This window comes from Oncorhynchus mykiss, chromosome 4, assembly GCF_057628025.1.
Source record: "Oncorhynchus mykiss isolate SJ-2025 chromosome 4, ASM5762802v1, whole genome shotgun sequence".
Classification (NCBI taxonomy): Eukaryota; Metazoa; Chordata; class Actinopteri; order Salmoniformes; family Salmonidae; genus Oncorhynchus; species Oncorhynchus mykiss.
In genome coordinates, this window is record NC_143025.1 from 75,445,427 (window position 1) to 75,469,983 (window position 24,557).

At 48.7% G+C, this 24,557-nt stretch overlaps 1 protein-coding gene across 1 annotated transcript; it reads right to left on the minus strand.

Moving 5' to 3' along the window:
- Positions 1–3,052: 3,052 nt before the first annotated feature.
- Positions 3,053–24,004, minus strand: LOC110522375 (solute carrier family 22 member 16). Its single transcript, XM_036976016.2, has 8 exons — positions 23,827–24,004; positions 21,660–22,142; positions 15,008–15,125; positions 12,167–12,725; positions 10,765–10,892; positions 6,109–6,218; positions 5,573–5,672; positions 3,053–5,464 (listed from the first exon to the last, which is right to left on the minus strand). The coding sequence occupies exons 1-8, from the start codon at positions 23,925–23,927 to the stop codon at positions 5,282–5,284; spliced, it is 1,782 nt and encodes a 593-aa protein (XP_036831911.2). The 5' UTR covers positions 23,928–24,004; the 3' UTR covers positions 3,053–5,281.
- Positions 24,005–24,557: the final 553 nt, after the last annotated feature.

Genomic DNA, 24,557 nt, shown 5'->3' on the forward strand with positions numbered 1-24,557 from the left:
AGACGGCGTTTAACACTCCGTTAGGGCACTTTGAATACCGGGTTCTTCCTTTCGGCCTCGCTAACGCTCCAGCTATCTTTCAGGCATTAGTCAATGATGTCCTGAGAGACATGCTGAACATCTTTGTTTTCGTTTACCTTGACGATATCCTGATTTTTTCACCGTCACTCCAGATTCATCTTCAGCACGTTCGACGTGTCCTCCAGCGCCTTTTAGAGAATTGTCTTTTTGTGAAGGCTGAGAAGTGCACTTTTCATGCCTCCTCCGTCACATTTCTCGGTTCTGTTATTTCCGCTGAAGGCATTAAGATGGATCCCGCTAAGGTCCAAGCTGTCATTGATTGGCCCGCCCCTAAGTCACGCGTCGAGCTGCAGCGCTTTCTCGGCTTCGCGAACTTCTATCGTCGTTTCATCCGTAATTTCGGTCAGGTGGCAGCTCCTCTCACAGCCCTTACTTCTGTCAAGACGTGCTTTAAGTGGTCCGTTTCCGCCCAGGGAGCTTTTGATCTCCTCAAGAATCGTTTTACATCCGCTCCTATCCTTGTTACACCTGACGTCTCTAGACAGTTCGTTGTCGAGGTTGACGCGTCAGAGGTGGGCGTGGGAGCCATTCTTTCTCAGCGCTCCCTCTCTGACGACAAGGTCCACCCATGCGCGTATTTTTCTCATCGCCTGTCGCCGTCGGAACGTAACTATGATGTGGGAAACCGCGAACTGCTCGCCATCCGGTTAGCCCTAGGCGAATGGCGACAGTGGTTGGAGGGGGCGACCGTTCCTTTTGTCGTTTGGACTGACCATAGGAACCTTGAGTACATCCGTTCTGCCAAACGACTTAATGCGCGTCAGGCGCGTTGGGCGCTGTTTTTCGCTCGTTTCGAGTTCGTGATTTCTTATCGTCCGGGCTCTAAGAACACCAAGCCTGATGCTTTATCTCGTCTCTTCAGTTCTTCAGTAGCCTCCACTGACCCCGAGGGGATTCTCCCTGAGGGGCGTGTTGTCGGGTTGACTGTCTGGGGAATTGAGAGGCAGGTAAAGCAAGCGCTCACTCACACTCCGTCGCCGCGCGCTTGTCCTAGGAACCTTCTTTTCGTTCCCGTTCCTACTCGTCTGGCCGTTCTTCAGTGGGCTCACTCTGCCAAGTTAGCCGGCCACCCTGGCGTTCGGGGTACGCTTGCTTCCATTCGCCAGCGTTTTTGGTGGCCCACCCGGGAGCATGACACGCGTCGTTTCGTGGCTGCTTGTTCGGTCTGCGCGCAGACTAAGTCCGGTAACTCCCCTCCTGCCGGCCGTCTCAGGCCGCTTCCCATTCCCTCTCGACCGTGGTCTCACATCGCCTTAGATTTTGTCACCGGACTGCCTTCGTCAGCGGGGAAGACTGTTATTCTTACGGTTGTCGATAGGTTCTCTAAGGCGGCTCATTTCATTCCCCTTGCTAAGCTTCCTTCTGCTAAAGAGACGGCACAAATCATCATCGAGAATGTTTTCAGAATTCATGGCCTTCCGTCAGACGTCGTTTCGGACAGAGGTCCGCAATTCACGTCTCAATTTTGGAGGGGTTTTGCCGTTTGATTGGGGCTTCCGTCAGTCTCTCTTCCGGCTTTCACCCCCAGTCTAACGGTCAAGCAGAACGGGCCAATCAGACTATTGGTCGCATCTTACGCAGTCTTTCTTTTCGCAACCCTGCGTCTTGGTCAGAACAGCTCCCCTGGGCAGAATACGCCCACAACTCGCTTCCTTCGTCTGCGACCGGGCTATCTCCTTTTCAGAGTAGCCTCGGGTACCAGCCTCCGCTGTTCTCATCTCAGTTCGCCGAGTCCAGCGTCCCCTCCGCTCAGGCTTTTGTCCAACGTTGCGAGCGCACCTGGAAGAGGGTCAGGTCTGCACTTTGCCGTTATAGGACGCAGACTGTGAGGGCTGCTAATAAGCGTAGAACTAAGAGTCCTAGATATTGTCGCGGTCAGAGAGTTTGGCTCTCCACTCAGAACCTTCCCCTTAAGACGGCTTCTCGCAAGTTGACCCCGCGGTTCATTGGTCCGTTCCGTATTTCTCGGGTCATTAATCCTGTCGCAGTTCGACTTCTTCTTCCGCGATATCTTCGTCGCGTCCACCCGGTCTTCCATGTCTCCTGTGTTAAGCCCGTTCTTCGCGCCCCCGCTCGTCTTCCCCCCCCCCCCCCCCATCCTTGTCGAGGGCGCACCCATCTACAGGGTCCGCAGGATTTTGGACATGCGTCCTCGGGGCCGTGGTCACCAGTACCTCGTTGATTGGGAGGGGTACGGTCCTGAGGAGAGGAGTTGGGTTCCCTCTCGGGACGTGCTGGACCGTGCGCTGATCGAGGATTTCCTCCGTTGCCGCCAGGTTTCCTCCTCGAGTGCGCCAGGAGGCGCTCGGTGAGTGGGGGGGTACTGTCATGTATTGTCATGTTGTGTGTTTCTGTCCTTTCCCTTCACCCTGTCTCCCTCTGCTGGTCGTTGTTAGGTTACCTTTTCTCCCCCTCTTTCCCCCAGCTGTGCCTTGTCTCCTCCTAACTACCCATTCACCCCGTTTCCCACCTGTTCCCTTTTTCCCTCTGATTAGGTTCCTATATCTCTCTCTGTTTTTGTTCCTGTCCTTGTCGGATTCTTGTTTGTTGTGTTTCATGCCTGAGCCAGACTATCGTCATGTTTGCTGTAACCTTGTCCTGTCCTGTCGGAATCTGCCGGTCTATCTGAGCCTACCACAGTTTGGTTATTAAAGAAGCTCTGTTTAAGTTAGTTCGCTTTTGGGTCCTCATTCACTCACCGTAACAATAGAGTATTGCTTAACAATGATTTTAAAGCCTATATTTCAATCCTAGGGTTCATTCTCACATAGTTAGTCAAAAACATCATGGTACCCCTTTCCTGCAGTCAAATGACCTAGTGGCCTCATGGGTGGAATGTTACTTAATAAACATTAGCTAAAGAAACCCACTGAAAATATGGTGTTTCTGTGTCAAACAGTTTTGTTATATTTCAGTCTTCTGCAATGTATATAAAGTGTAATATTGGGATTCAAAATCCAAATGGAATACATTTCAACTCCGTACCTGACATGGTACATGTGTCTTTTTATTAAGTCCACAACCACGTGTGTGAGGTGTATACTTTTGTTTGAAAGTATATTTGTTTAAGACTACCAAAAACCCCTCTGTGAGACATTGATTTAGCCAACTGCAGTAAAAGGTTAAAAGAGTAAGAAAGTTTTTTTAAAAGCATTAACAAAATCCATTGTTTGTTATATAAATTACAGCAATGTCTTTCTTCATTTCATCCAGCACCTATACTCCCAACACAGAAAAGTCTCTTTGATACATTTCTGGACGGGAGACTAGAATGTAGCTTGCTTAATTTACAGTCACGGTCACATGCGCACACGTGATTCAATCTGTAAGCCTGAAGATCAGAGCTGTAGCGCGACTGAAATTTAAAGGTAATTTTCGATTGAGTTACTATGAATGCAGTCTATGCGAACGCTGGAACATTGCCTTTAAATTTCTGTTGCGCTGTAGTGCGGGTCTTCAGCTCTACGGATTGAATCAATCCCTTACTTCTTTTAGGTAGTCCATCGCATCCCAACACGCACAAAGAAGCATATGCACGAGTACACACGTGCGCGCACACACACACATATAATATATAATGATAAGGATGATTTAAATGGTTTGACCATGATTACACTTAAATGTAAGAAAACATCCCGCAAATCTATAGAGTAAAAAATATAGGCATAGTATCACAGTGAGATCCTGAATGAGCTCAGATTCAATATAAAGTACGCACGTCTAGGAAACACGTGCACTATGCACTTTTCCCTGTGCGTTTGGTTTTACTATCCTTGCGGGGACCAGAAGTCCTCACAAGGATAGTAAAACAAACGTGTGTGTGTCTGTTTGTAAGGACTTCAGATAAAAATGACATAACAACAGCATCGGCTGTAACACATAAGCAAAAACAGCTACACTACATGATTATCGGGTTGACTAGAGGAAACCAAGGCCTAGATTCAATCAGGTCAGCATTGACCGGCGATAGCAGTCACTCACATTGCGGACGTTTTGGAAGTGTCAGAGATCCACACCCACCCCACTCAAGTTATAAGTTCCGAACAAGAAAGTGTAGGCTATATATGTTCAAATGGAAGAATCGTTAAAGTAAATCATGAGGATGTGTATCAACCTAATCTAGGTGTAGGCTAGATTACATCTCACATTCCACCGTTCCAACTTGTAAACAAGGATGCATGGGATTTATGTTAATGTGACTCTGTGCAGCCAGTGGCAATATCCGCTTTAGGCATAATACCAGAGATATTGGAGAAAGGAGGAGAAAGCAATCCCATTGGTCAATGAATGGAGAAACGTACAACACCCTACCCAGCATACTGTTGACCAATCGCGTTAATGTTGTTGATTCAAGCCGTTGCTAAGCTAATCGTCACAAAATTCCTTCCCAGTCAGAGCCGAGAAACGTGCCTATTTTCCTCACAGGTACGTCATGTCACGATGCCAAAGCTATACAATATTACAGAAGTTAATTATCACACATATCGGAAAAAAGATTTGAGTGTTGTACTTCTTGCTAATGTTTTTGAGCAAGTGCCCAAATGACTCCGATTCACTCCTTGAAGGAGAGCTCTCATTGCTTCCCATCTTCTCAAAAGTATCTCCGATAATGCCTGGAGCAACTTGTGGATTTGACAGCACTAACACAGTTCCACCTCTGATACCGCCGTTGGCTAAAGCGGATCGAATTGAATCAAGCCCTACAGCACAGTCTCAGTCAGTGAAATATCACATTTCACATGCACACTCTCTCTTGATCTCTTGCGCACACACACAGCGCACACACAGCACTTAAGATTATCTTGCTATGTGTAAATTCATTGGTTAATGTGATTGGAAGGCACACATTACGTCAATGCCGATCATGAGGCTCATTTTCATGTGGCTGTCATCAGGAGACTAAGATGTGATGAATAAACTTCACTTCCCTCTGTCTCTATGTAAACAGCTGCAGCCAAGGCACTCGGAAGTTGGCTGGCTCAACCAGAGGATACCAGCTCTGAAATGGGTCACTTTGCAGAACAAAATGTCAAAAAATACTTTATTATAAATGTTCTAATTTAGAAGTTGTTGGTTTTTGTTGGTTTCTTGGCACCGTTTACAGTAGTCAGAGTCTCTCCCTCTCCCGCTCTCTGTTTTCGTGGACCACTCCTTCTCTCTGGTTGGTGGAGAGGTGTGTCCCTCAAGTCTTGACGTCCAGCTAGTTGCTCTGGTTCAAGTTCATCTCCATCCCTTCCTCAGGGTCTTTCTTGTCCTCCTCGGGGTTCTTCTTCCTGCCTAGGGCCTCAGCTTCCTCCATGGTGCTGGTCAGGGGCTCACCCAGGGTCTCTGGTAACCAAAGGGTCAGAACACCTATTATAATTGCCAGGATCCCCACAATAAGCTATGGGAGAGGAAAGACAGGAGAAAATGAAATTGAGTTAGTTGAAGAAGAAAAATGTGTAAGGGCATGTTATCATAATATATGCTTCTATCTGTATCTGTTGTTTACCTGTGGTAGGAATTGCCAAATGTCAGCCAGGTAGACACAGAAAGGAGCCACCACACTGCCCACACGACACATCATACTGCCACTGCCCACCGCCAGGGACCTGAGGGGAGAACACACTTTAATACAATTGATAGCATCTGTCAGGATACATTAAGTATGTTGGATAGAATAATCTCACATTGTGTCCTGTCTGTACCTGATGATGGTTGGGGATAGAGCTCACAGTGTGTCCTGTCTGTACCTGATGATGGTTGGGTAGAGCTCACAGTGTGTCCTGTCTGTACCTGATGATGGTTGGATAGAGCTCAATGTGTCCTGTCTGTACCTGATGATGGTTGGGTAAAGCTCACAGTGTGTCCTGTCTGTACCTGATGATGGTTGGGTGGAGCTCACAGTGTGTCCTGTCTGTACCTCATGATTGTTGGGTGGAGCCCACAGTGTGTCCTGTCTGTACCTCATGATTGTTGGGTGGAGCCCACAGTGTGTCCTGTCTGTACCTGATGATTGTTGGGTGGAGCTCACAGTGTTTACTCTACCTGATGATGGTTGGGTAAAGCTCACAGGTGTACAAGTAGATGAGGCCAAAGGCGATGGCAATAGCAAACTTCCCTGTCATACTGAGGAAGATGGCTAACACCTCGATGTCCTGAAGAACAAAAAGAAGGAGAACAAAGGAGATGGAGGGGAGACAGGAAGTACCAGAGAAAGAGAGTGGAGGAAGATAGACAGAGAGTGAGCAATAGAGAGCAAGAAGAGAGCAATCAATAAGACTGTAAACAATTCCAAACATCTGTTTCCTGATTACTCAGCCAATCACATCACAGACACTAACGCATTAACTTAGCCCTGATTCAGTTAACTAGTTAGAGCTGGAATACATAATTTCAACCTGAGGAAATAAGCTATGATCTTTAAACTGAGAAATAGTAGTGTGATCTTTAAAAAAAAAAAGTTTGCTTTTCTCCCAGTGAAGGAGGAAATTCAGTTTGTTCCCACCACACCACACCTCCCCTCTTTCTCTCCTCCTCTTCCTCACTCCTCTCGGTCTTTGGCATCCCTCCCTGGCTGAGCTATCTGCTCATGCACTGAAAGAGTATCATCGCAATATATCCACTATATATATTAATATACACACACACAGTTGAAGTCGGAAGTTTTTCTCCTTTTTTCTCCAAACATAACGATGGTCATTATGGCCAAACAGTTCTATTTTTGTTTCATCAGATCAGAGGACATTTCTCCAAAAAGTAGGAACTTTGTCCCCATGTGCAGTTGCAAACCGTAGTCTGGCTTTTTTTAATGGCGGTTTTGGAGCAGTGGCTTCTTCCTTGCTGAGGGGCATTTCAGGTTATGTTGATATAGGACTCATTTTACTGTGGATATAGATACTTTTGTACCTGTTTCTTCCAGAATCTTCGCAAGGTCCTTTGTTGATGTTCTGGGATTGATTTGCACCTTTCGCACCAAAGTATGTTTATCTCTAGGAGACAGATCGCGTCTCCTTCCTGAGTGATATGACGGCTGCATGGTCCCATGGTGTTTATACTTGCGTACTATTGTTTTTACAGATGAACGTGGTACCTTCAGACGTTTGGAAATTGCTCCCAAGGATGAACCAGACTTGTGGAGGTCTACAATTTTTTTGTCCGAGGTCTTGGCTAATTTCTTTTGATTTTTCCATGATGTCAAGCAAAGAGGCACTGAGTTTGAAGGTAGGCCTTGAAATCCATCAACAGGGACACCTCCAATTGACTCAAATTATGTCAATTAGCCTATCAGTGTCACGCCCTGGCCTTAGTATTCTGTGTTTTCTTTATTATGTTGGTTAGACCAGGGTGTGACATGGGTGATTTATGTGTCTTGTTTTGTCTAGGGGTTTTGTAGTCTATGGGGTTGTGTTCAGTTGAGTGTTCTATTAAGTCTATGGTTGCCTGCAGTGGTTCTCAATCAGAGGCAGGTGTTTTTTAATTATTTAAAAAAAATAATAATTTTACCCCTTTTTCGTGGTATCCAATTGTTGTAGTAGCTACTATCTTGTCTCATTGCTACAACTCCCGTACGGGCTCGGGAGAGACGAAGGCTGCGTCCTCCGATACACAACCCAACCAGCCGTACTGCTTCTTAACACAGCGCGCATCCAACCCGGAAGCCAGCCGCACCAATGTGTCGGAGGCTACACCGTGCACCTGGCAACCTTGGTTAGCGCGCACTGCGCCCTGCCCGCCACAAGGAGATCCCTACCGACCAATCCCTCCCTAACCCGGACGACGCTAGGCCAATTGTGCGTCGCCCCACGGACCTCCCGGTCGGGCCAGTTACGACAGAGCCTGGGCGCGAACCCAGGGACTCTGATGGCACAGCTGCCGCTGCAGTACAGCGCCCTTAACCACTGCGCCACCCGGGAGGCCAGAGGCAGGTGTTTATTGTTGTCTCTGAGTGGGAACCATATTTAGGCAGCCATATTCTTTAGGTATTTTGTGGGTGATTGTTCCTGTCTCTGTGTATTGCACCAGTTAGGACTGTTTCGGTTTTTACACGTTTTCTTATTTTGTAAAGAAAGTGAAGGTAACCTGCCTAAATGATTACCGCCCCGTACCACTCACGTCGGTGAAGTGCCAGAAAACCATGACCCACCAAATTCGCATACTGCCCCAACAGATCCACAGATGATGCAATCTCAATCGCACGCCACACTGCCCTTTTTCACCTGGACAAAGGGAACACCTATGTGAGAATGCTGTTCATTGACTACAGCTCAGCATTCAACACCATAGTTCCCCAAAGCTAAACACTAAGCTAAGGACTCTGGGACTAAACACCTCCCTCTGCAACTGGATCCTGGACTTCCTGACGAGCCGCCCCCAGGTGGTAAGGGTAGGCAACAACTCACGCTGCCACGCTGATCCTCAACACTGGGGCCCCTCCGGGGTGCGTGCTTAGTCCCATCCTGTACTCCCTGTTCATCCACGACTGAGTGGACAAGCACGACTCCAAAACCATCATTAAGTTTGCTGACGACCCAACAGTGGTAGGCCTGATCACCAACAACGATGAGACAACCTATAGGGAGGAGGTCAGAGACCTGGCAGTGTGGTGCCAGGACAACAACCTCTCCCTCAATGTGAGCAAGACAAATGAGCTGATCGTGGACTATAGGAAAAGGGGTCCCAAACACACCCCCATTAACACATAAACAAACTATCATGGTCCAAACACACCAAGACAGTTGTAAAGAGGGCACGACAACAACTTTTCCCCCTCGGGAGACTGAAAAGATTTGGCATGGGTCCCCAGATCCTCAAAGTTCTACAGTTGCACCATAGAGAGCATCCTGACCGGTTGCATCACCGCCTGGTATGGCAACTGCTCAGCATCTGACCACAAGGCACAATAAAGGCTAGTGCGTACAGCCCAGTACATCACTGGGGCCAAGCTTCCTGACATCCAGGGCCTATATACTGAGGAAGGCCTAAAAAATGTTCAAAGACTCCAGCCACCCATCGACTGTTCTCTCTGCTACCACATGGCAAGTGGTACCGGAGCGCCAAGTCTAGATCCAGAAGGCTCCTTAACTAATCAAATGGCCACCAGGACAATTTATGTAGAAGACCACTCCCCCCTTTGTTTTTACACTGCTGCTAGTCACTGTTCATTATCTATGCATAGACACTTCACAAATTACCTCGACTAACCTGTATCCCTGTACACTGACTCAGTACCGGTACCCCCTGTATATAGCCTCGTTATTGTTATGTGCATTTCTTGTGTTACTTTCTGTTTGATTCGATTTCTTGAACTGCATTGTTGGTTAAGGGCTTGTAAGTAAGCATTTCACAGTAAGGTCTACAACTGTTGTATTCGGCGCATGTGAAAAATACATTCTTGATTTGATTTTAATGATAACACTTTTTTTGTTGCATTATCCCACTAAAGAGAACTGGGGAGACCATATCATGGGCTGGTGCCACCAACTGAAAGAGTGGTACAGGGGGAAATGTTAGAGCCCTGTCAAGGGGTGTGATTTTTAATCTGCTGCAGACTAATGTGTTCTTCTGGGAAGAGAATCATGCGATAGGATTTTATGCAGAAAAATATGTTGGTAGGACCAGGCTATGTATGTTTGGGAACATGGAAGTCAGTGGTTCATTTGTTCTGTAGGTTAATGAGGCAATACAAATGTGATGTGACTAAAATTATGACTAAAATGATGACTAAAAAGAAAGGGCATTAGGTGACTAAAATGTTAGGTGACTAAGATAACTAGACTAAATCATTATTCAAATTACAAAAATGTGACTTTAATGGTATTATAGTCAAAATGACTAAATAAAGAAATAGTACCAAATGAACACTGGGCTGGAGTATGGCAGTATAACTCTCCTCCAGCTCAACCAATCTGACCTAGTGCACCTGCAGTACTATAACTCAGGCTGTTTCCATGACGCAGCAAATCCACAGTAGACTATACTATAACAGGCCTCTCTCTCTCTGGTGGCCTGCGGCTGCTGTGGACAGGGCCGTGTACTGGCGTTTGGAGGAGCAGGTTGATTTCTTGGCCCTTTGGCTAAAGATAGAGCCCATCTGTGTATGTGCCTGGCTATGGCCCATTAGTAACAGATATGGATATCCCTCCCTGCTGAGGGCAGAAAACTATTGGCTGCTGCTGGAACAAACCTGTTGAATCCCACCACTTAAAAACACACACGCACGCGCACATGCACACACATTGGCCAGTGTTGGTCAGGTTACAGTTAGAGATAGGTTTAAGGTGAAGGGTTTAGGTCAGGGCATGTAAACTCCTGTGCACAGGCCATTTCTACTCAAATGAATCCTGAATGGTTACCCCCCCATCCATCTGTCGCAGACAGCTCTCCAGGGTCACATTAGGTTTGAAACATTCTGCAGTGAGGATGTGTAGCGTGTGTCAAAACACACACACTACCACAAGACTGACTTAAGACGGACGGGACAGATTGGATTAGCTCAATGGAGCAATTCATATCACTGTGCACTCTGGGTAAATAAGACCAGGTAGTCAGGGTAGGCTGACCCTGTGGTATAATCTTGGCTCCTTTCTTTGTTTTAATAATAGTGGCTTTAAGGGATTTGTCACACTTGCTCCAATCCTTTGATTTCTCTCTAGCTCACACACCCTCCCATACACCCACACACACGTGATTACTTGTACATACGTTTGGCACCACAATGATGAGCATGCAGGCCATTCCTGCCAGCAGCAGAGCCGGGGCACATGTCCTCTTCCTGCCCACCCGGTCCATCGCATAACAGCCAATCAGGTAGGAGGGGAACTCCACCGCACCTGGAAACAGACAATCACAAAGGATGTCAGAGCAAGGCAGCGGGCATGGCTGGCATTGTGACATTCTGTGAGGTGACATCTGGAACTGGGCCAGCAGTGCCCGTCATTTGACGGAAAGTCCTAGTGTCGAGACTGTTTAATCTTTGATACTTAAGAGCATAGAGAAAACAGCTTGCTAGATGGCACTTCCTCTGAGTTTCACAATTGATCTAAAGTGCAGCCAAAAAGAGGGCCACAGACAGCTAGGCTTACTCTGAGCAGGAAGTGGGGTTTGTGGCTCTTTCTTTAAACACATATCTTCCAAACACAATAAAGGCTTATTACAGTATTCTCATTGCCCTCATTACATCCCACAAGTACCTAGCCTAGAAATCTACAGAAGTGAGATATTTTTGTGTCTAACAGAGCGAGTCATGGTTAAAGAAGACATAGTATCTTCCTGACCTGGGCAGGTCCCAAAAGCATTGTAGCACTAAGATAATTGTAATTCCACTGAAACTAAATGTACGAAAGATTATCTTAGTGCTTACAATGTTTTGGGGAAATGGCCCTGATCTGCCCTTAATGAAACCAGAACTGGAGAAAACTAGTTATGTTGCTCATAACACACACATTAGGTAATGACTTTAAAACTATGTGTACATCCAACGGCACATCCAGTTTGAAACAGTTGTCTGTTTACAGTAAAGCTGCCCAGACATTAACTTAAAGCCCAAAGCAGTATTCTGTCCAGTATCCTTCCTGTAGGATAGTAATAGTAAACACAGAATAGTCAACAGGCTAACATGGGACAGACCAGGCACAGACTGTGTTTACAAGGCCAAAAGCAGCTGTGTCTGTATAAACACACCTTTGTCTGTCGCTGTAGGAGCCTGAATTAGCAACACCTACTAGCAGCAGCACCAGCTACCAGCAGCACCACCAGCTAGCAGCAGCAACACCAGCTAGCAGCAGCACCCACAGCTAGCAGCAGCAACACCAGCTTGCAGCAGCACCACACAACACTCCCTGTCTGTCTGTCTATAGCTACCTCAGCCAGCCCATACTGTCTCTGTATCAACATCAGCCACATATACAGTAGTAGAGTTCAGCAGCTGTAGTTCAGTGTATAGAATGCCCATCTGTCCATGACCATCTACATGTACTATATGTATACAGTTTTGCTTGATAGGGAAGTAAATATATACAGCTTCGTGGTCACTCCTATAATCACCCCTAACACAGTACATACACATCATATGCCCCACCCACACACACCCCCATCCCAGTCTCACCAGCCAGGAAGAGGTTGATGTACTGGTTGCCCCCCAGGTTAACAGAGCCCAGGGAGAAGACGTAGTAGCCCAGGCTGCTGATGAACCACACGGCCCCCACCGTCACTGTCCTCCACCCCATCCTCCATGTCCCAAACAGGTCCAGGATGCTCAGCTTCTTCTCGGGCTCTGCCGGCTGGGCTACCCCCGCTGCCACCTCCTTCTCCAGCAGAGCCTCCTCGGGTTCCAGGAGGTCCTCGGCCTTCAGGCGGCCAGGCTCCAGCCCGTTGAAGCGGGCAATGGAGTCCAGCAAGACCTGGGTCTCCTGGAGCCTCCCCTTAGCCATCAGGTAGAAGGGCGTCTCTGGGAACTTCCAGCAGAAGAAGAGGAAGGGGGAGGTGCAGGTGGAGAGGAGGATCTGATAGCTCCGCCAGGTCCGCACCAGGTAGCCCATGACTGCTACCATCATGACGCCCACGGCGAAGGCGGCGTGCACGTGCATGGAGGTCCACGTGCGCACCTTGTTGCCGGTGAATTCGGTCACGTACACAAACACCACCACAAGGTAGCCACTAGACACCTGCCGAGAGAGAGGGGGGGGACATTAGAACACAACACAGGGCCAGAGCCTCAAATCACATATAGGCTACACACACAGAGACAGAGCGAGACACACACACACACACACTTTACTCTTGATGCATAAATCTAATGCCAGACGCAAGTCTCTGATGTGTGTTATCCTCTGATCTGTGTTTAGTAAATAGATAATGAGAGCAGACTGTGGTTAGACCTTATCCTCAGGGAATGACCCAGATATTAGCCCACAGACATACAAGCATTAGCATAAACATGCACACACACGGTAACATACAGTGCCTTGCGAAAGTATTCGGCCCCCTTGAACTTTGCGACCTTTTGCCACATTTCAGGCTTCAAACATAAAGATATAAAACTGTATTTTTTTGTGAAGAATCAACAACAAGTGGGACACAATCATGAAGTGGAACGACATTTATTGGATATTTCAACTTTTTTAACAAATCAAAAACTGAAAAATTGGGCGTGCAAAATTATTCAGCCCCCTTAAGTTAATACTTTGTAGCGCCACCTTTTGCTGCGATTACAGCTGTAAGTCGCTTGGGGTATGTCTCTATCAGTTTTGCACATCGAGAGACTGAAATTTTTTCCCATTCCTCCTTGCAAAACAGCTCGAGCTCAGTGAGGTTGGATGGAGAGCATTTGTGAACAGCAGTTTTCAGTTCATTCCACAGATTCTCGATTGGATTCAGGTCTGGACTTTGACTTGGCCATTCTAACACCTGGATATGTTTATTTTTGAACCATTCCATTGTAGATTTTGCTCCCTGCTGAAGAAAAGCAGGCCCAAACCATGATGCTGCCACCACCATGTTTGACAGTGGGGATGGTGTGTTCAGCTGTGTTGCTTTTACGCCAAACATAACGTTTTGCATTGTTGCCAAAAAGTTCAATTTTGGTTTCATCTGACCAGAACACCTTCTTCCACATGTTTGGTGTGTCTCCCAGGTGGCTTGTGGCAAACTTTAAACAACACTTTTTATGGATATCTTTAAGAAATGGCTTTCTTCTTGCCACTCTTCCATAAAGGCCAGATTTGTGCAATATACGACTGATTGTTGTCCTATGGACAGAGTCTCCCACCTCAGCTGTAGATCTCTGCAGTTCATCCGGAGTGATCATGGGCCTCTTGGCTGCATCTCTGATCAGTCTTCTCCTTGTATGAGCTGAAAGTTTAGAGGGACGGCCAGGTCTTGGTAGACTTGCAGTGGTCTGATACTCCTTCCATTTCAATATTATCGCTTGCACAGTGCTCCTTGGGATGTTTAAAGCTTGAGAAATATTTTTGTATCCAAATCCGGCTTTATACTTCTTCACAACAGTATCTCGGACCTGCCTGGTGTGTTCCTTGTTCTTCATGATACTCTCTGCGCTTTTAACGGACCTCTGAGACTATCACAGTGCAGGCGCATTTATACGGAGACTTGATTACACACAGGTGGATTGTATTTATCATCATTAGTCATTTAGGTCAACATTGGATCATTCAGAGATCCTCACTGAACTTCTGGAGAGAGTTTGCTGCACTGAAAGTAAAGGGGCTGAATAATTTTGCACGCCCAATTTTTCCGTTTTTGATTTGTTAAAAAAGTTTGAAATATCCAATAAATGTCGTTCCACTTCATGATTGTGTCCCACTTGTTGTTGATTCTTCACAAAAAAATACACTTTTATATCTTTATGTTTGAAGCCTGAAATGTGGCAAAAGGTCGCAAAGTTCAAGGGGGCCGAATACTTTCGCAAGGCACTGTATATACTCAGGAAATAGTCTTGTTGGTTGTGCTTGTGGTTTCTAAAACGGCCTTTCAAATCTGTAACTCTTACAGGGTTTACAGACCACAATACAAACAACAGAATATGCCCAATGGTCAGAGAGAATGTACGGTTGAACAGACACCTGGCTGTAAGACTGAGAATGTGTGTATATGTGTTCTGTTATGAGCAGCACAGGGAGGGTTTGTGTCTGGGCACAGCATTGGACCTACTATGTAAGCAACATTTTATAGCCTTGTGGCCTGCAAATATTAACGACCCTCTCACTTTCCCTCCAGTACAACCTGCCATTCCTTTTAGACACACAATCTAATACTGACAAATACAAATACTGTATGAATACTAACTAATGTATTGAATAGAACTCACAGTATGTCTATGGGAGATTAGTTTGAAATGTCAAGTAAAGTTTCTCCATAAGAGAATATTTTGTTGAGTGTCTTCTTACTGCATGCCTTACACTACATTCCTCTCCACACACACACTCACCATGGCGAGCAGGAAGCGTATGAACATAAATAGGTAGTAGTTCCCCGTAAATGCCACGCTTACACCAAACACAAACTGGCACAGGCTGGTGATCATCAGGATCCTCCGTCTGCCAACCCTGAGAGACAGAGGAGAGAGAGAGAGAGAGAGAGAGAGAGAATGTGAAAAGTTAGGATTACTTGTTAGGGTGTACAGTTAAATAGTTGCACCAAGTCCTGTGTTGTGGCTGACTGTCATCCTGACTGAGCCATAAGTTCTAGAGCAGGGTTGTCAAACTAATTTTGCCATGGGGGCCACATTCTGTCAGAAAACAGTCCTTTATCCATCGTTTTAGGGATTTTCAATGCTCCCGGACTGTCATATCAGTTATTATTAGCGAGCTGGACACACTCAACACTGTGTGAATGTAGGTCAATTATCATTTCTACACAGTTTGGATTTAGTCATTTTGAGTACACTTTTACTCAAACCGCCCGCTTGGCCGTCTGTTTGACAGCCCTGTTGTAGAGGAAGAGACATACTTCATGTATTTACAAAAAAGGCCCTCTGCTATCTACTGTATCTGACGACATGGGAAGAGTTGAGAGAAAACTATTCAACGTCACACAAGCTCATATGGATGGCTGCAAACTTTCTACTTTTAAACTCGGACAAAACAGAGATGCTTGTTCTAGGTCCCAAGAAACAAAGAGATCTTCTGTTGAATCTGACAATTAATCTTAATGGTTGTACAGTCGTCTCAAATAAAACTGTGAAGGACCTCGGCGTTACTCTGGACCCTGATCTCTCTTTTGAAGAACATATCAAGACCATTTCAAGGACAGCTTTTTTCCATCTACGTAACATTGCAAAAATCAGAAACTTTCTGTCCAAAAATGATGCAGAAAAATGTATCCATGATTTTGTCACTTCTAGGTTAGACTACTGCAATGCTCTACTTTCCGGCTACCCGGATAAAGCACTAAATAAACTTCAGTTAGTGCTAAATACGGCTGCTAGAATCCTGACTAGAACCAAAATTTGATCATATTACTCCAGTGCTAGCCTCCCTACACTGGCTTCCTGTCAAGGCAAGAGCTGATTTCAAGGTTTTACTGGTAACCTACAAAGCATTACATGGGCTTGCTCCTACCTATCTCTCTGATTTGGTCCTGCTGTACATACCTACACGTACGCTACGGTCACAAGACGCAGGCCTCCTAATTGTCCCTAGAATTTCTAAGCAAACAGCTGGAGGCAGGGCTTTCTCCTATAGAGCTCCATTTTTATGGAACGGTCTGCCTACCCATGTCAGAGACGCAAACTCGGTCTCAACCTTTAAGTCTTTACTGAAGACTCATCTCTTCAGTGGGTCAAATGATTGAGTGTAGTCTGGCCCAGGAGTGGGAAGGTGAACGGAAAGGCTCTGGAGCAACGAACCGCCCTTGCTGTCTCTGCCTGGCCGGTTCCCCTCTTTCCACTGGGATTCTCTGCCTCTAACCCTATTACAGGGACCGAGTCACTGGCTTGCTGGGGCTCTCTCATACCGTCCCTGGGAGGGGTGCGTCACCTGAGTGGGTTGAGTCACTGATGTGATCGTCTTGTCTGGGTTGCCCCCCCCCCCCCAACCCCCTAGGGTAGTGCCGTGGCGGAGATCTTTGTGGGCTATACTCAGCCTTGTCTAAGGATGGTAAGTTGGTGGTTGAAGATATCCCTCTAGTGGTGTGGGGGCTGTGCTTTGGCAAAGTGAGTGGGGTTATATCCTTCCTGTTTGGCCCTGTCCGGGGGTGTCCTCGGATGGGGCCACACATGACCCCTCCTGTCTCAGCCTCCAGTATTTATGCTGCAGTAGTTTATGTGTCGGGGGGCTAGGGTCAGTTTGTTATATCTGGAGTACTTCTCCTGTCCTATTCGGTGTCCTGTGTGAATTTAAGTATGCTCTCTCTAATTCTCTCTTTCTTTCTCTCTCTCGGAGGACCTGAGCCCTAGGACCATGCCTCAGGTCTACCTGACATGATCACTCCTTGCTGTCCCCAGTCCACCTGGCCGTGCTGCTGCTCCAGTTTCAACTGTTCTGCCTTATTATTATTGGACCATGCTGGTCATTTATGAACATTTGAACATCTTGGCCATGTTCTGTTATAATCTCCACCCGGCACAGCCAGAAGAGGACTGGCCACCCCACATAGCTTGGTTCCTCTCTAGGTTTCTTCCTAGGTTTTGGTCTTTCTAGGGAGTTTTTCCTAGCCACCGTGCTTGATTTGATTTGATTTGATATGATGTGAGCGCAAAATAATAAGTATTGTATTGCTGACTGGGAATTGCACATCGCCACACAGTAGTTGTGATTGAGTCGGTTTGTTTGTTGTGATAGTACGTGACTTCATGTGACTCAAGGCATTGATCTAGAACAGAACAAATATTGGTTAAAATTTTGTTAGACAGACAACAAGTTGGGAGCAGCACAGGGTCAGCCACAGGGTCAGCCACAGGGCCACAGGGTCAGCCACAGGGTCAGCCACAGGGTCAGCCACAGGGTCAGCCACAGGGTCAGCCACAGGGTCAGCCACAGGGCCACAGGGTCAGCCACAGAACAGCAGTTTGGGTTGAAATTGTACATCGCTATACAACAGTAGTGGCTGAGTTCATAGGTGTGTAAGTTGTGTGTTTGTTTGTGTGTGTACGTGCCTGCATGTGACTCAAGGCCGCCAGACTAGATGGAACAAAATCAATGAACAAGTTGGCTAATGACACATTCATACTGCCCCAGTGTATGAGCATGGAAGTAGTCTAGTAGTCTAACTACGAAACAATCTAACTCGTCATCATCCCCTTCACTGAATAGGATGTGATCTCTTAATGCCATGCTGTCCTATACCCCACCATATTGACTGGTAGTGAACACACGATGGAACTTTGAACTGGTAATATATAGGTTCCAGTCCACAACACCACAGTTTCACAACACCACAGTTTCACAACACTACAGTTTCACAACACCACAGGCCACTCTTCTGCATGGGTCATCACTATCAGTCACAAATAAGAGGCTAAAATGCCTTTTTAGAATCTCAAAAACTATCCAACAGCCCATAACGATATAGCCCAGGTAGGCACACCCTCAGTCCCAGCTCAGGGCTTGGGTTTGTGGGCATGAGGGTTCAACTGAGTGCCCCATTCTCTAAATAGTGGACACCTAGACCATGACTCAGGTTAGGGACCTAGCTGTAGCTGGATCCAGGTGCCTCTTCTGGCTTTGGCAGTACTCTCCTGTCCTGTCTGGACAACTGGGCGTTATCCTGCCAGGGGTCTTGTATGTTCACACTGTACCAAGAGTCTGATGGGTTTGAGAGATGAGGAGGGTGGTTCTAAGGACCCGCTGAGAATAAACCCTCACCCCTAACACCAGATCCATAAACCCTCACACCAGGCCCATAAACCCTCACATCAGGCCCATAAACCCTCACACCAGGCCCATAAACCCTCACCCCTAACACCAGGCCCATAAACCCTCACATCAGGCCCATAAACCCTCACCCCTAACACCAGGCACATAAACCCTCACACCAGGCCCATAAACCCTCACATCAGGCCCATAAACCCTTACATCAGGCCCATAAACCCTCACACCAGGCCCATAAACCCTCACACCAGTCCCATAAACCCTCACCCCTAACACCAGGCCCATAAACCCTCACACCAGGCCCATAAACCCTCACCCCTAACACCAGGCCCATAAACCCTCACACCAGACCCATAAACCCTCACATCAGGCCCATAAACCCTCACCCCTCACACCAGGCCCATAAACCCTCACCCCTCACACCAGGCCCATAAACCCTCACCCCTCACATCAGGCCCATAAACCCTCACCCCTCACACCAGGCCCATAAACCCTCACCCCTAACACCAGGCCCATAAACCCTCACCCCTAACACCAGGTCCATAAACCCTCACCCCTCACACCAGGCCCATAAACCCTAACACCAGGCCCATAAACCCTCACACCAGGCCCCACACCAGGCCCATAAACCCTCACATCAGGCCCATAAACCTCACCCCTAACACCAGGCCCATAAACCCTCACCCCTAACACCAGGCCCATAAACCCTCACACCAGGCCCCACACCAGGCCCATAAACCCTCACATCAGGCCCATAAACCCTCACCCCTAACACCAGGCCCATAAACCCTCACCCCTAACACCAGGCCCATAAACCCTCACACCTAACACCAGGCCCATAAACCATCATATCAGGCCCATAAACCCTCACATCAGGCTCATAAACCCTCACATCAGGCCCATAAACCCTCACCCCTAACACCAGACCCATAAACCCTCACACCAGGCCCATAAACCCTCACCCCTAACACCAGGCCCATAAACCCTCACATCAGGCCCATAAACCTTCACCCCTAACACCAGGCCCATAAACCCTCACATCAGGCCCATAAACCCTCACCCCTAACACCAGACCCATAAACCCTCACCCCTCACATCAGGCCCATAAACCCTCACCCCTCACACCAGGCCCATAAACCCTCACCCCTAACACCAGGCCCATAAACCCTCACCCCTAACACCAGGTCCATAAACCCTCACCCCTCACACCAGGCCCATAAACCCTAACACCAGGCCCATAAACCCTCACACCAGGCCCCACACCAGGCCCATAAACCCTCACATCAGGCCCATAAACCTCACCCCTAACACCAGGCCCATAAACCCTCACCCCTAACACCAGGCCCATAAACCCTCACACCAGGCCCCACACCAGGCCCATAAACCCTCACATCAGGCCCATAAACCCTCACCCCTAACACCAGGCCCATAAACCCTCACCCCTAACACCAGGCCCATAAACCCTCACCCCTAACACCAGGCCCATAAACCATCATATCAGGCCCATAAACCCTCACATCAGGCTCATAAACCCTCACATCAGGCCCATAAACCCTCACCCCTAACACCAGACCCATAAACCCTCACACCAGGCCCATAAACCCTCACCCCTAACACCAGGCCCATAAACCCTCACATCAGACCCATAAACCTTCACCCCTAACACCAGGCCCATAAACCCTCACATCAGGCCCATAAACCCTCACCCCTAACACCAGACCCATAAACCCTCACCCCTAACACCAGGCCCATAAACCCTCACCCCTAACACCAGGCCTATAAACCCTCACACCAAGGCCATAAACCCTCACACCAGGCCCATAAACCCTCACCCCTAACACCAGGAGGGACAGGGGCACAGACAGGGAGGTACAGGGGCACAGCCAGGAAGGGACAGGGGCACAGCCAGGGAGGTACAGGGGCCCAGCCAGGGAGGTACAGGGGCACAGCCAGGGAGGTACAGGGGCACAGCCAGGGAGGTACAGGGGCACAGCCAGGGAGGGACAGGGGCACAGCCAGGGAGGTACAGGGGCACAGCCAGGGAGGTACAGGGGCACAGGGGCACAGCCAGGGAGGGACAGCAGCACAGGGGCACAGCCATGGAGGTACAGGGCACAGCCAGGGAGGTACAGGGTACAGCCAGGGAGGTACAGGGCACAGCCAGGGAGGGACAGGGGCACAGCCAGGGAGGGACAGGGCACAGCCAGGGAGGTACAGGGCACAGCCAGGGAGGTACAGGGTACAGCCAGGGAGGTACAGGGCACAGCCAGGGAGGGACAGGGCACAGCCAGGGAGGTACAGGGTACAGCCAGGGAGGTACAGGGCACAGCGGCACAGCCAGGGAGGCACAGGGGCACAGCCAGGGAGGGACAGGGGCACAGCCAGGGAGGTACAGGGGCACAGCCAGGGAGGGACGGGGGCACAGCCAGGGAGGTACAGGGGCACAGCCAGGGAGGTACAGGGGCACAGGTGCACAGCCAGGGAGCGACAGCAGCACAGGGGCACAGCCAGGGAGGTACAGGGCACAGCCAGGGAGGTACAGGGTACAGACAGGGAGGTACAGGGCACAGCCAGGGAGGGACAGGGCACAGCCAGGGAGGGACAGGGGCACAGCCAGGGAGGTACAGCGGCACAGCCAGGGAGGTACAGGGGCACAGCCAGGGAGGGACAGGGCACAGCGGTACAGCCAGGGAGGCACAGGGGCACAGCCAGGGAGGGACAGGGCACAGCCAGGGAGGGACAGGGGCACAGCCAGGGAGGGACAGGGGCACAGCCAGGGAGGGACATGGGCACAGCCAGGGAGGTACAGGGCACAGGGGCACAGCCAGGGAGGCACAGGGGCACAGCCAGGGAGGGACAGGGCACAGGGGTACAGCCAGGGAGGGACAGGGTACAGGGGCACAGACAGGGAGGGACAGGGCACAGGGGCACAGCCAGGGAGGGACAGGGTACAGGGGCACAGACAGGGAGGGACAGGGTACAGGGGCACAGACAGGGGGGTACAGGGGCACAGACAGGGAGGGACAGGGTACAGGGGCACAGACAGGGAGGGACAGGGTACAGGGGCACAGACAGGGAGGGACAGAGTACAGGGGCACAGACAGGGAGGGACAGGGTACAGGGGCACAGACAGGGAGGGACAGGATACAGGGGCACAGCTGGGGAGGGACAGGGTACAGGGGCACAGCTGGGGAGGGGCACAGGGGCACCGCAGGGGGCAGATACATTCCCCATATTTGGGAATAGGGAGGTGAGGAAAGCTTCTCTTGCCTATCAGCGATGTCCCCGAACACCAGCGCTCCGACCAGCACACCCATCATAAAAGTGGGCTGACACAGCTTGGCCAGCCATTCCCTGTCACACACTAGGTCCCAGTCTGTCACGATGCTCTGATACACCTCGCTGTGGTCGTACACGTAATGGTAGTTCCTGTCACACTTCTCTGTCGTCCTGTTGACGAGCTGCTCGTAGGTAAAGTCTGTGGGGTTCATCCGCTGGGTTCGCTGGCAGGTGCTGAGCTCCCACTGTTTGCCCTCCGCCGTCCGCACCACCATGGGCCCGTTCGCCGGTTTAAAGAACGGTAGCACCTCCTCCAGGGAAGCACCTGTGTAGTTCCCATACAGGACGTCAGTTACGTTACCGGGCGGGGCGCAGACAAAGCTTGGCCTCTCCACAAGGAACACAGAGGCCAGGTAGTGGATTCCACAGGCTATGGCCTGGAAGACAGCAGCAAAGTACAGACATGCCTGGAACCTAGGAGGAGGAGAAGAGATGAGGGGAGGGGAGATGGGGAAGGGGAGATGAGGGGAGGAGAGATTAGGGGAGGGGAGATGAGGGGAGGGGAGATGAGGGGAGGAGAGATGAGAGGAGATGAGGGGAGGGGAGGGGAGATGAGATGAGGGGAGATGAGGGGAGGGGAGGGGAGATGAGATGAGGGGAGATGAGATGAGGGGAGATGAGATGAGGGGAGGGGAGATGAGGGGAGATGAGATGAGGGGAGGGGAGATGAGATGAGGGGAGATGAGATGAGGGGAGGGGAGATGAGGGGAGATGAGATGAGGGGAGGGGAGGGGAGATGAGGGGAGGAGATGAGGGGAGGGGAGATGAGGGGAGGGGAGGTGAGATGAGGGGAGGGGAGAGGAGATGAGGGAAGGGGAGGGGAGATGAGATGAGGGAAGGGGAGGGGAGATGAGATGGGATGAGGAGAGATGAGGGGAGATGAGATGAGGGGAGATGAGATGAGGAGAGATGAGGGGAGATGAGATGAGGGGAGATGAGATGAGATGAGGGGAGGGGAGATGAGGGGAGATGAGATGAGGGGAGATGAGATGAGGAGAGATGAGGGGAGATGAGATGAGGGGAGGGGAGATGAGGGGAGATGAGATGAGATGAGGGGAGATGAGATGAGGGGAGGGGAGATGAGGGGAGATGAGATGAGGGGAGGGGAGAGGAGATGAGGGGAGGGGAGATGAGATGAGGGGAGATGAGATGAGGAGAGATGAGGGGAGATGAGATGAGGGGAGATGAGGGGAGGGGAGATGAGGGGAGATGAGATGAGGGGAGATGAGATGAGGAGAGATGAGGGGAGATGAGATGAGGGGAGATGAGGTGAGGGGAGATGAGATGAGATGAGATGAGGGGAGGAGAGATGAGAGGAGATGAGGGGAGGAGAGATGAGAGGAGATGAGGGGAGGGGAGGGGAGATGAGATGAGGGGAGATGAGATGATGGGAGGAGAGATGAGGGGGTAGAGATGAGGGGAGAGTTCTGTTCTGGAATCGAGGGGTTCAATAAAAGGACAACATGAGGAAGTTGCATCAAAGGAATGAAACCCTTTACAATCCAACACATAGAAATAACTTCACTCTGAATGCACAATGAAGTAAAATGACACCCAATCATTTATGATAGCCTACTGTAATATAAAAACAATGTGTTATTTTTCTTTATAAAGTAGCCTAACAAAAACCGAATATTCTCCATGTACAAAAAATACAAACATTGAATATAGGTCTACATCAAGTGTTTTGAACATGGTGAGAATGAAACAAAGAACTGGGGGCTATTCTAATGGAGAATGTTTATCCGATTTTAATGCGCCAATGATGCAATGCACTACATATGTTTCTCTCCAAAATCAAGTTCAGACCAACTTGAAGGAAGAAAGCTGCTGTCTTTTGTTAGCAGAGAGAAATAAAGAAACATTTACTATAAGGGCTACAATACTTACTATGTAGGTTAACTAAACATCAATAGAACAGTAATCACCGTATTTCTATAAAAATAACCATGTTGTCTACAAGAGGGGTAAGGTCATCATATGCCCAGGGAGGGTTGTCGAGTAAACATGAAAGAGTCTCTGGACAAATTAAGTTTATGATATTAGTTATGTTAATTTAATGCAATTTAAGTGGAAATTACATTATTGTTCTGGGTACCTTTTGAAGTGTCCAAGCTCATCGAATAGACGATCCACGCTCATAATTCTTTGACAGGTATTTCGCGCGCCTCTCGCTCCAGTGTGTAGCGGATTCTGCATAGACTGCCACTGACAATTTGTCAATGTTGGCTTTTACTGGACGCCGGTAGGAGGGGCACGCTTAGGGGAAATTTCCACTTAGTGCGACGAACAGGGAAAAAAACTTTTCAATTATGGTGAGAAGTGTGTCGGAGCCTGAATTTAACATCCCAACAATGCAATTGTAGGCTGGGCAACTATTGTAGAAGTTGATAAAGACTAGTTTTCTTTTTTTTCAATCACTGCAATTTGGATAAAGACTATTAGGCCTAGCCATCACTTTCCATTTGATCAGTCAAACAAGACCTATCGCCTCATCAATGCACTGCTTTCAGAGATCCAGTGATTGATTCATCCTTCTAGCACTCCAAAACAATATAAGCTGTTTTCTCTGCTGAAAGACGTCACATCCACTAAATCCATTATCTTAACACAGGAAATCAATCAAAATGTGAAACGATTGTTGTCTCAGACATCACCATGTTAGGCATAACAATGCAATGTGAATATACTGTAATCCTACGATGGTGAGTCAGACAGACAGGGACAGTGATATCAGGTGTGGACAGACTCAGGTTCAGGTGGTGAGTCAGACAGACAAGGACAGTGATATCAGGTGTGGACAGACTCAGGTTCAGGTGGTGAGTCAGA

Coding starts and splice junctions, on each gene's coding strand:
- LOC110522375 (XM_036976016.2), bottom strand. CDS start 23,927: ATGCAGAATCCGCTACACACTGGAGCGAGAGGCGCGCGAAATACCTGT. Junction 12,726..15,007: donor TACGCTTCCTGCTCGCCATG/GTGAGTGTGTGT, acceptor CTCTCTCGGCAG/GTGTCTAGTGGCTACCTTGT. Junction 6,219..10,764: donor TCATCATTGTGGTGCCAAAC/GTATGTACAAGT, acceptor TTTGTTCTTCAG/GACATCGAGGTGTTAGCCAT.